The sequence below is a fragment of the Hakea prostrata genome, chromosome 3 (genome assembly GCF_041222555.1).
Source record: "Hakea prostrata isolate BN-2017 chromosome 3, UWA_Hpros_2, whole genome shotgun sequence".
Lineage (NCBI taxonomy): Eukaryota > Viridiplantae > Streptophyta > Magnoliopsida > Proteales > Proteaceae > Hakea > Hakea prostrata.
This window is the reverse complement of record NC_142602.1, coordinates 24,025,281-24,037,329: the sequence shown is the minus strand read 5'-3', so window position 1 is coordinate 24,037,329 and position 12,049 is coordinate 24,025,281. Positions and strand designations below refer to the sequence as shown.

Below are 12,049 nucleotides of genomic sequence, written 5' to 3'. Positions count from 1 at the left end.
TCATAACCAAATCAAGTTTAATAATGGTAGACCCTTTCACTATGATGCCATGGGCTTGCAAGAGAATCTTCTGAAGGGCATCTATGCTATGGGCTTGAGAAGCCATCTGCTATACAACAGAGGGTAATTGTGCAATCCTGCCAAGCCCTTGGTGTTATTCATCAAGCACAATGAACAGGGAAATATACTACCTTTTGCTCTTGAATTCTGCAGCAACTTCAATAAGGTTTGTTGAGTGCCTGCCTTTGGTGCCAATGAATATGCTCACCAGATTGGTAGGTCGTCCAATCTTAGGGATTATTTCAATGTGAAGGTTTATGACAAGAAGGAACCCAGATTTATTCAGAATCAAGGATTCAACTTTTAATTATTCTCTTAATTAGGAAGAAGAGGAGGGGGGAGCACAAAAGACCGAACCAAAGGCAAACACAGCTGAACCTAAATTAGTTTTGTCTTCTCCTTTCTATGAGTGAAGTCTACATGAAAGTCTCCATTGGTTTGGTGGCACCCATTTGTAGAGTTTTTGCTTCTTCTAAACCATCAATGTCAAGAGCACCCTCGGGATCCTGACAATGATCAACATTAATCTCAGTAGCTTCTCGAGGAACAAGAGAGGTTGGGAGAAATAATCTCCCATGTTGCCAAGAAAAACTCTGAGAACCCTTCGCTTTGAGTTCGGATCCTTTATTCGCCAGGCAAAGGTCTATGTTCCCCTCAGAGCACTCCACTATACATTAGGTATGGGGTTCATGTGGAACTTATATGGGGTCCCATCTTTAATTTATTTTGTCACTGTTTAAAAGTGGATTCTACCTCTAATGAATAATAGAAATATATAAAGAGAACACAAATCTCTATCATAACGGATAGAGAATCTATACTCCATTCCCATTAGAAGAAAACAACACATACATGATACATTCTTCTACATAGGGTTAAAAGGCAAAAAAACACAAACTCAAGGAATGTAGAGAATGAGCAAACCATACTTTATACTCTCATGGAAGTGCTAACAGCTAGAATTTAGAATAAGGAGGCTATGGCACCTCAAGAAGTTTGATGCTGTGTATGGAGAAAAGCCTCCATAAATCGTAATTATTCTCATACCCAAAAAAATAGTACTTATTCTAAAAACGTGAATTCAGACATTCTTACTTATGAAATCCCAATTCATTTCAAATCGCTCTACTCATGTAACCAAACAGCCCTTTGTTGGAATTTTAAATTTATGTTTAAATTATAAGATTCAAAATATTTTTTGTGTGTTACAATGAGGGTTAGAGGTAATGTTATCCGGGGGGGGGGGGGGGGGGGGGGGGGGGGGGGGGGGGGGGGGGGGGGTGGCCCTAAAATTTCGAAATCCAAAATCCCAGGGATGGCGAGCAGAGTGGGGGAGGAGGAGCCAGGAGGGAGTGGTGAGTGGAAGACAGGTGGGTCCAAAAAGTGGGCCCAGAAATGACACGCACTAGGGGAGGTGGGACTGGGAGACGTGGATTGGAGGGACGTGGGGTCCACTGGTGGGCCCAGAGAGGGTGGCCCGCATAGAGAGGGAGGGAGTTAGTTAGTGTTGGGGGAGAAAGAAACTAGTGTTAACTTGTAAGTTGTAACTTGTAGTTGGAGAGAGAGTGGTAGAGTTTGGATTCGACCCATAGAAGAAGGACTCTCCCAAATGAGCGTTTAATGAATTACATAAGATTTTGTATAAACTATTTTAATTTCAAAGCTAACATGATATATATCTAACAAGCAAGCAAATAGCGCTATATTAGAATGATAGAATTCTATAACTCATCTCCTACTAAATTTTCTCCAGTTCTCAACTTTCTCCTGTACCTCTCTCTCTCTCTCTCTCTCTCTCTCAATCCTGTGTATGATAACAGAAGCAGCAATCTTCCAACTTGTAATTCAGATTAGAGTACGCAGATGACTGATTTCATGCATAATAAGGTTTGCATTTGTTCATTTCCCTTTCCCTTATTTAATTCATTATTTACTTCCAAGTATTAATGGTTTATTTACCTTTTTCTATGTCTCTTTCCATTTCTCTTGAATCTAAATCTGGTAGAATTTTAAAATTGAAAACGTCTTTTTTCTTTGGGGGATTCGATTTTTTTGGGTCAAATTTGATTTTATTGATCTGAGTTGATTAGGGATGTTTTGAAAACAATAAAGGAAGTGATTAAGAGGGAAGAATTGCATGCAAAGGGTGTATTAGAAATTGGCTTCTTCTATTTTCTCTTATCTTTTCCTCATTCTCTTTAATCCTCTGTAGATTGCTTTTCCACTTGGAGAACAACGTTAAGTCTGTAGCAGATTTTACTCGAATACAAAATTAGACTCAAATGGTGGCGAGTCGTCCAAAAAAGAAGACGAAGATGGACGAAGCTGCAGGTAATCAAGATTAAATCACTCGATCGCTCTTACTTATTAATTATTTTCTCTTGAACTTGAATATCTACTTACGTTTTCATTTCTGCATGTACAAGTTTCAAGAACAGTAAGGGAAGAACATCCAACCCACCTCCAACTTAAGATCGAATCATTTTCTTTGATCTCAAGTTCCTCACTCGTACAATATTACTCAGACATTTTCCAAGCCGGTGGATACAAATGGTACATCTTTTATTCAGATTAGTTTATGCAGCTTCATCGATCTGCTCCATCATTATTGTAGATTCTTGTTAAGCACTTCGTTCGACCTATGCGTGCATATTAATGAATGGTGCATTTCAGGAAACTCTGCCTATACCCTAAAGGTAACAAGAAGGAAAATGGAGAAGGGCACATCTCTCTATACTTGGAAATGGTAGTAACGGACTCCTTATCTCCTGGTTGGGAAGTTCATGCTTTGTTCAGGTTATTTGTACTTGACCAACGCAAAGACAACTACTTAACACTCCAAGGTACGTAGCTGCAGCTTTCTTTGATCACAACCCTCAAATATAGATGACTCTTGTTAGTTTTTCTATGGTCAAAAGCTGTCTAATATGTTAACCTTAAAAGAACTATTATATTTGATAATAGATGGCAATGGAAAACCAAGACGGTTTCGTGCAGAAAAAACTAGTCATGGATTCGAAAGATTGATTACCTTGGAAGAATTTAAAGAACCCAAGAATGGATACTTGGTGAATGATGTTTGTGTTTTTGGAGCCGAAGTATTTGTTCAGAGAGAAAATGTTCCAAGTAGAGTGGAGCGCCTTCTGGTAAAAACCGAGGCTGTGGATTGTACTCATACCTGGAAGATAAAGAAATTCTCTGAATTGGTTCAGGAATACCATTTCTCTGATATTTTTACTGCTGGTGGTTTTAAATGGTACTTTAAAGTTAATGTTTCTCTTAGTTTCAAACTTCGTCACTTCTACATGATCTCTCCAGCTGCTGATGATTATGAGATGTTTTAAATTGTTGATTTCAGGAAAATCAAGATTTTTCCGGAAGGATATGGTGAAGGGAAAGGCAAAAGCTTTTCATTGTTCTTGGAGTTGGAATCGAAAAATTCAACTAAGCTCATTCCTGCCCAAGGAGTATATGCAAAGAATCAATTACGAATAATGGACCAGATCAACACCAATCACAAGGAATTTAATGGTGGGTCATAGTACACTTTCTCATAGCACAGAGTTGCACTAATTCCAACTAAAATTGATTTATATCCTTTGGAGTATAGTCTCATGAGGCACCACTTGAAAAATTAATATAATCGGACGATTAGAGTTCTTTTAAGACCATTTTATTGGTGCATAGAGCCATTTTTAAATCAAACTCTTGCAACTCTTTCCATCCCAGTACTGCATTGCTAATGTTGTGTAAATAATGCAATGTTGTGTAAAAAAGGATTTTGATATGTCTTGAATCATTTCTCTAATGGTTGGTTTGTTAATTTTTTTCCACCTTCATTAGCGTCTATTTAATTTTTTGATGCAGGGACGAAGGGTTGGTTTAGTGATTCAGCTAAGACTTGGGGTTGGACAAATTACATTGCTTTAAGCAGTTTTAAAGATCAATCAAATGGTTACTTGGTGAATGATGTCTGCATCATTGAAGCACATGTTACACTCATTGGTACAATTGAAAAATGTATCTGCTTGATCACAAAATTGACGTGTGGCAAAATTTTTTTTAGGTTTTGGCAGACGCAACAACTCCTGTTCAACCTCCGCCTTCTCAGTTCCGGCCGTTGGGCGGAGGACTGCTGTCTCCCGCCTCCCCGGTTGTCTTCCTCTCCCGCCGGCTCTCTCGTCTCCCTCTCTCTCATCCCCGCCTCATCTCTTTTCTTCTCCGTCTCTGTCTCCCTCTCCCGTCTCCGCCTCCCGTCTCCCCTTCCCTCTCCTCTCTCCCGTCTCCTTCTCCCTCTCTCCTTTCTCGGTTTCGGTTTGTTCCGGTGGGTTTTTCCCTTGATCCGTGTTTGTTCTTCCCGATTTTTCTCCTCTGTCCGGATCTTGGGTCTCCTTCTCCCTCTCTCCTCTCGGCCTCTTCCACCACCGCGTTTTTGTCTCCGTCTTCGCCTCTCGCCTCTCTCTCCGTCTCCTCTTCCGCGTCTCCTCTTCGCCTCTCCCTCCCGTCTCCTTCTCCGCCTCTGCCCTTTTGCTCGGCCCCGGTCCGTGTTTTTGCTGTCGTCGGTTTGTTTTTCCGGCCTCTCTCCCCGGTTGCGTCTTCTCTTTCCCTTTTTCGTTTTTCGGTTTCTTTGGTTCCGGCGATCGTTGGTGCCCCGTCTCTGCGGCGCTTGGCGCTTGGGGGGTGCCTCCGCACTTTGTGCTCTGCGAGACCGCTTTTGTGTCCGCCCTGGGCGTGTTGTGTGTCCGCCTTGTGGCGTGTTGTCCGTCCCCTTGGGCGTGTTTGTGTCCGCCCTGGCGTGTGTGTGTGTGCGCCCTTGTGGCGTTTGTCCGTCCGCCCTTGGGGCGTGTTTGTTCCTTGGGCGTGTTTTTGTTCCCCTTTGTGGGTGCTTTTGTTTGTTGCGCTTTATTTCTGGGTATGTGGGCTTGCCCTCCCTTCTTGCCCTGTCTTTGCTGTTGCGGTTTGGTCGCTTTCCGCTCCTTGGTTCGTGTGCCTTGTGTTTTCATGCGCTGGTGTTTGTTTTTTCTTTCTTTAATGTGGTCTGTTTCAAAATGTATCTGCTTATAAGCATGGTAATTGTACTTGATACTGATTTATTATTGATTTTTTGGGGTGTAATGGAGCCAACAGTCAAGGGTAACACTAGTTTTCTCAAATCAAGATCTAAGGTATCTTCTTCTTCAACTCAATTTTATGTAGTAGTGATCTGCCTAATTTGTTACCTAGTTGCCTATTGAAGACCAAGACTGTTATGCGAAACAAAACTGCAGGTGAGTTCTATAGATTCAATTCCCAGAATGAATTTAATGACCCAACTAAGAGATTTTGGTAGGGGACACCTGTATGTTCAAAGCTGAAATCTTTGCCCAGAAATACAGTGTTGTAAGCAAAAGATCTAGAGATTATCTATTGATGAAAGTTAAAGCCCCGAACTCCAAAAATGTAGTTGGGAAATAACAAATTTTCTTAAGTTGTCAAATGTTGTATAGTTTTCCAGGCCTACGAGTGTTTTGCACTTTGTGAGTACCAATTGTTATGCTATTCCTTACCAAGTGCGTCCAAAAATGGGAGGGAGATGTGAATGGGGAATGGAGGTTGGCTGTAAATTTGGTGGTGAGAGTGGGGGCTGCATGGTGAGGAAGCAAGACTGAGAAGAAGACGGGAGTTGTGGGAGCAAGGAACAATATGTCACCAGAAATATCGGTAAGAAATTCGGTGTGTCACTCAAGACCTGCATGAATCCAACCTGCGATACGAAATTTACTAAAAATCGCCGGAAATTCGTTGATAAATCAACTAATTTCACTGAATTGGTAAGAATCGTCATTTCTCTGTATTTTCCGTCGAATTTTTTCACTTGTTCTCCTACTTCCGCTAACTCTGTTGTTGCTTCTTTTGTGAAACGTAAATCAGTAGATTAAGAATTAGAATTGCCAGAAAACAGAGGAAGCACTTCAAACCAGCTCAAAGACACGAGTCACTCCGTCACCGTCACCGCTGCAACCCACCACTGTTTCTCCGTCTGCCTCTCATTCTACAAAATACCGAACAACAAACCCCTTTTCTATCTTTTTCTCCTTCTATTTGCAAAAATCTTATGCACAAGAACAAACCCTTTTTAAGTCTCTGTCTAAAAGACGACTTTCTCTTCTTCAATGGTTAAGCTTCATCTCTGTTCATCAATGGCGATTGAGTTGCAAAATAAAGGCCTGAGATGAGAGAGAGAGGATGGAACTTGTAAGGCTTCTGACATCTTAGCCTTTTGGTGGTGGGGATATAAATCTGAAAGACTACAACCATGCGTGGTTTTGGAAAAAAAAAAATTTGGTAAAAGGTTTTGGAAAAATATGAGTCGTTCTATGACGGGACCACAGTATTTTAAATTTAACTCTTTTCAATGTCGGTAATATTTAAGGTTTCGGTGGTTTAGTTTCGCTGGCCACCGAAAGCCTAAATTTAATCAAATTTTCGAACCTTCCGTTGGAGAAACCAAGAGACAGAGAGAGCAGAGGGAATAAAGGGAGTTTGATTCTATCCTTAAAGTGCTTTATATAAGGTTCTTCTGTAATATTTTAATGGAGTTTGATTCTATCCTTAAAGTGCTTTATATAAGGTTCTTCTGTAATATTTTAATCAATAATGCATACGGTTCGATTCAACGAAGTCCTGCCCAGTGCGTCTTTTAGAGTTTTCATCGGTCACTCATATTGCTTCAGTAAAAGCGCAGGGTTGCTCTGCGAAAAAAGAAAGAAGAAAAAAAATCGTTGGATCTAAATCTTGGTCGACATTTCAATCGAGATTTTGCTCTCGATCTGATGGCTTGTGTTTTTGAAGCTCGATCCATCTCTCACTCTTTACCCTGTATGTAATTACAGAAGCAACAATCTTCCAACTTGTAAAACAGGCTAGAGTTTCTTTTCGTTTGTTGTAGACACAAATATATATTAAGAAAGCAGCCGTGTTTACACACCCAGGCGACTGGTTTCTCCAGCAGAAGGTTAAGGTTAGCACTTCTTTATTTCTCTTTCTATTATTTACTTTGAATATTGGTTTACTTATTCTCTTTCTCTGAGTTGTCACTGGCATTCGTCCTGTTGTATGTGCTTGAATTAGGTAGAATTTTAAAATTGAATACTGTCGAAACCCCAAATCCAATAGACAATAATCGAGCAACTATGGTAATTTGAACTTATTGGTCGGACTTCGCAGTAGTTTTTTCTAGTTAGGGTTAACTAAAACGGAATAATAGGGATTTGGAATTTCCTGCTAATCAGACGGGAAGTGATTAATTATCGAATTTGTTAAGTGATATATCTTCTTTTCTATTCCAAGTGTAATTAATATTTTGGGATTCTTCCAAACTTTTTCTGCAACTTTTTCATTTCCTTTCAAATTATTCTGCCCATCATGGTACCTATCGGTGGATTTTTTTCTATATGGACATAGTGAAAAGGTTCTATTGGAGAATGACTTCTTTTTTTTCTTTTTCCTGAGAGTTTCTTTCCTTCGTATGATCGACTTTCTCCACCCTCTTAAATCCTCTATAGGTAGCTTTTCCACTTGGAGAACAACATTCTAGCTTGTGGCAGATTTGGACTCAGAATACAAAATTAGACCCAAATGGCCACATTTGAGCAATTTCACCCAACAAGGAAAATAAAAATGGAAGAAGCAGGTTAGCAGTAGGATACTTCCACTCAATCCGTTTTATGTATTAATTCACTTTTCATTAACTTAAAATATCTACATACATTTTCGTTTGTGCAGAAGTTTCAAGATCAATAAGGGATGAACCTCCAACCCACTTTCAACTTAAGATCGAATCATTTTCTTTGCTCGCAAGTTCCTCACTCATCAAATACGACTCTGACGATTTCCAAGCCGGTGGATACAAGTGGTACACCTTTTATCCAGATTATCATGTCTTCATCTCTTCCCTTAATATTCCAGATTCCTGTTAACTACTTTGGCACATGCATATTAATGGTTTATATGTTTCAGGAAATTTTGCCTATACCCAAATGGAAACAAGGAGCAAAATGGGGAAGGGCACATCTCTCTATACTTGGAAATGGTAGTGACAGACTCCTTATCGCCAGGTTGGGAGGTTCATGCCTTATTCAGGTTTTTTGTACTTGACCAGCGCAGAGACAACTACTTAACACTTGAAGGTAGCTTTCTTTGATTGCACTTTCATCAAATTTTGACAACTTTTGTTTAGTTAGTTGTTATGCCAATCACAACCTTCAATATAAATGATGATGTCTAACTTTTAAGCTTAAAAACTGTCATATTTGACAATAGATAGCAATGGAAGAACAAAACGGTTCCGTGCAACAAAAACTTATCATGGGTTTGACAGATTGATTACCTTGGAACAATTTCAAGATCCGAAAAATGGATACTTGGTGAAGGATGTTTGTATTTTCGGAGCTGAAGTATTTGTCCACAAAGAGAATGTTACGGCTAAAGTGGAGCGTCTTTTGATGACAGCTGTGGCTGTGGATTGCATTTATACCTGGAAGATAAATAAATTCTCTGAATTGGTTCAACAATGCCATTCCTCGGATATTTTTACTGCTGCTGGTCATAAATGGTACCTTCATAGTTATGAGTCTTTTAATATTACAGATTTCCACCAATACACAATCTATCTATCTATCAGTTGAAATATGAACTGTTTTAAATGCTGCTTTCAGGAATATCTTGATTTATCCCAAAGGTTGTGGTAAAGGGAAAGGCAAGAGCCTTTCTTTGTTCTTGCAGTTCAATGATTCAACTAAGCTTCTTCCTGCCCAAGGAGTATATGTGGAGTTTCAACTTTCAATAATGGACCAAATCAACAACAAACACGTGAAGTTTACAGGTAAGCCATGATATGCAGGTAGCATTAGTTTGCTTTCCTCCACTACCAAGTATTATTGGTATCTTGTGTCCTTTTGCTTTCTTTGTTGCTCATAAGTGGTAGCTAGGCTTTATGCCTCTTTCATTACTTGTCAGTTGGGTTCATTGGCTTGCTTGTTTGGGTTAGCTCCTTGTACTCTTGTATCTTGTACTCTTTGGTAATGAATTTATTTATTCATTAAAAAAATAAAAAATAAAAAAAGCTCCGTCATAAAATGGATTTCGATTTACTACTCTGCACAAGAGTGCAGTCTTTTGGTTCTACTGTGCTCCTTTTTTAATTGAACTGTAGAATACAAAGACACCCATTTTCAAATTACGGGTGTTACTTCTTGAATTGAACTGTTAAAATCCAAATAGAACCAATCTGATAGGGCTCCAACCAGCCTGAACCAAGGCTTATTGGAAGTGATATGGTTTGGGGGTTTAAGAAACCTATCAAGTTGGGTTTGGTCTGTTCTGGTCTGGTCCAACTTGATAGTAGCCCATTAACCCAAGGTTTTGCAGTTTACCATTCTATCATGCTAGGCGAGGGACAGACAACAAGCATTGCATAATTAATCTCTTTTTTCTTCTTTTGAGACTGGAATGGGGTAAAGTCGGTTATTGGTTGATGAACTTTTCCCTCCTTTGATTTTCCTTATGTATATACATATATGTTGCTTTGTCACTTCTTTTCTTATTGTTTTTCTCCATGTTATATTTCATGAATATTATGGAATATAAGATTGTTCTAGATGGAATTTATAGCTAGCCGATTTCTTCCTCCCCAAACTCCCTCTTCATTTTGTATGACCGATGTATCCATAAACAACTCCCTTGCCAATCCAAATGATCTCAGCTTTTAGCTAGACACTGATTTGGGGCTTGGCGGTTTATTACTCTTCCTATCCTTTATTTTGTTTTCTTGTGTTTCCTATTTAGCACAACAAGAACCTTTTTGTTCCACAAGAACTACAGAGTGAAAATAGGATTTTAACATTTGAAACGATGCAATACAATTTAGACCACAGGATTATTCAATGTCATAGTAGATTCCGTTCTACGTCTTAAACCCTTTCTTTACATTTTCTTATTCATTTTATTATATGTTCTCAAGCATCTATTTAATTCTCGTTGCAGGTGAGTATTGGTTTAACAGTTTAAATCATAATTTGGGTTGGGAGAATTTCCTAGTTCTGAGCAGTCTTGTAGATGCATCAAAAGGCTACTTGGTGAAAGATGTCTGCATCATTGAAGCAAACATTCAACTCACTGGAGCAAAGGGTTCAAGCTTTTAGTGAGTTTGGTAACCATTCTATGTGTCTTAATTAGAGTATTTTGTTTATAATCTATGTGGTAGTGAGTTGTCACTGTTTTCTGGGGAGCTCGAGCAAAACGTTTTGCTTATATTTCTTTGGAATTATAACAGACCAAGTTTAACAAGAATTCTATTAAATATGATAGTGAAATATAAACGAATAGTTAATTGGGTGGATGCTGTCTTGTGACCCGTTTCTAATTTTTAGAAACTCTTTCCAGGTTCTTTCCTTCTTCTTTTTTTTCGTTTTATTTTCTTATTCTATTCACACCTATTAGAACTTTAAGAGAATTTTAAATTTATTCTATTCCCCAATCTACGTGTAATGTCAGAGACAAACTCCCTCTCTCGTGCTTGGAGGTCCATGCTTTCCATTGGCTATTTCAACTTGACTAAATTAGGAACAAGAATAAGATATCTTCTTTCTCTCGTGCTTGGAGGTCCATGCTTTCCATTGGCTATTTCAACTTGACTAAATTAGGAACAAGAATAAGATATCTTCTTTCTTCAACTCAGTTTTACGTAGTAGTGTTCTGCTAATTTGTTACCTGGATAGTTTTTAAGACACTTTCTAGGAAACAAAAATACAACAAAAATACAGCTGGGTTTTATAGATTCAAGGGTAATTTTTGGCATCACCCCTAAAGGTATTCATAAGATTTAAGCCAGACTCTGAGATACTCAATTTTAGTGTTGTGCATTAAATGAAGGGCTTTCTATTAGTGATCTCAAATTCGACCGTCCATTTTGCAAAAATGTGAACACTTTTTGGAAATGGACGGGATCTTAAAAGGAAATGGTAGTGACAGACACCTTATCCTTGGGTTGGGAGGTTCATGCTTTGTTCAGGTTCTTTGTACTTGACCAATGCAAAGACAACTAGTTAACACTCCAGGGTACGTAGATTTCTTTGATTGCACATCCATCAAATGTTGACGACTTTTGTTTAGTTATTGTGACAATCACAACCCTCAAATAAAAATGAGGCCCACAACATTCTATCTCCTTAAATCCCAGTAGTCTTTCGAGACTCCTTCATCTGCTCTCTCTTTCTGTACTCTTCCTATCTCTCATATTCTAACCCACAGTTGCTGGATTTTGTTGAGTCTTTATCCATCTTCTCATTCTTCTTCCTCTTTTTCTTTTCCATCACTAATACCTAAAATCACAAAACATTCTCAAAAACGAAAAAATTGTTGCAACAAAGGATTTGATAGACCAAGACGAGGGCACCAAAGAAGATGAAGTGGCTGATGGGTTGCCAGAGATAAGGGTAGAACAGCGCCTAGGGTTAGGTGTAGAACAAAAAATTTCATTTTGTGTACGAGAAAATATTGGGCTTGTTTTGTAAATTTAATATCTAAAGAGTTTCTTAAGAAAATAAAAATATTTTCTAGAGAGGTGTAACTATAATTTTGAAAACCTTTTCAACTTAAAAAGCTAAAATATAAGATCTAACCTTTGAAATTTTCAAATGACATGTGTCATCATCCCACGGCTGCGCAGAGGATATTTGCCGAGCCGCAAACAAAAATAGGACTATTTTAGTTCTCCAAATAGAAACTTTGCAGAAAAATAATCATATTATCAGCTTATATAGTTATAAAAATAAGCAAGCATATCCAAATCGGTTGAATAATGGTTTACCACAGGCCACAGCTGATTGGTTTTTAGATGGATTTGAATTCCTCAATATGGGTATGAATTCAAATTTACATTTCTAAGTCTAATGGTCACTGTATCCGCACTTTTCACTTTTCATTTGACACAACTTAAATCTGTGTCTAG

At 38.6% G+C, this 12,049-nt stretch overlaps 2 protein-coding genes across 2 annotated transcripts; both read left to right on the top strand.

The window, feature by feature from the left end:
• Positions 1-2,375: 2,375 nt before the first annotated feature.
• On the top strand, positions 2,376-5,708 carry LOC149021775 (uncharacterized). The gene is made up of 7 exons (XM_089147494.1): positions 2,376-2,391; positions 2,487-2,613; positions 2,734-2,903; positions 3,025-3,316; positions 3,419-3,591; positions 3,928-4,080; positions 5,611-5,708. The coding sequence occupies exons 1-7, from the start codon at positions 2,376-2,378 to the stop codon at positions 5,706-5,708; spliced, it is 1,029 nt and encodes a 342-aa protein (XP_089003620.1).
• An 821-nt stretch (positions 5,709-6,529) lies between these two features.
• On the top strand, positions 6,530-10,597 carry LOC149021774 (uncharacterized). Its single transcript, XM_089149964.1, has 7 exons — positions 6,530-7,060; positions 7,605-7,732; positions 7,825-7,954; positions 8,059-8,228; positions 8,362-8,653; positions 8,757-8,923; positions 10,084-10,597. Exons 2-7 carry the CDS (start codon positions 7,678-7,680, stop codon positions 10,239-10,241), a joined length of 972 nt encoding a protein of 323 aa, XP_089006090.1. The 5' UTR covers positions 6,530-7,060; positions 7,605-7,677; the 3' UTR covers positions 10,242-10,597.
• Positions 10,598-12,049: the final 1,452 nt, after the last annotated feature.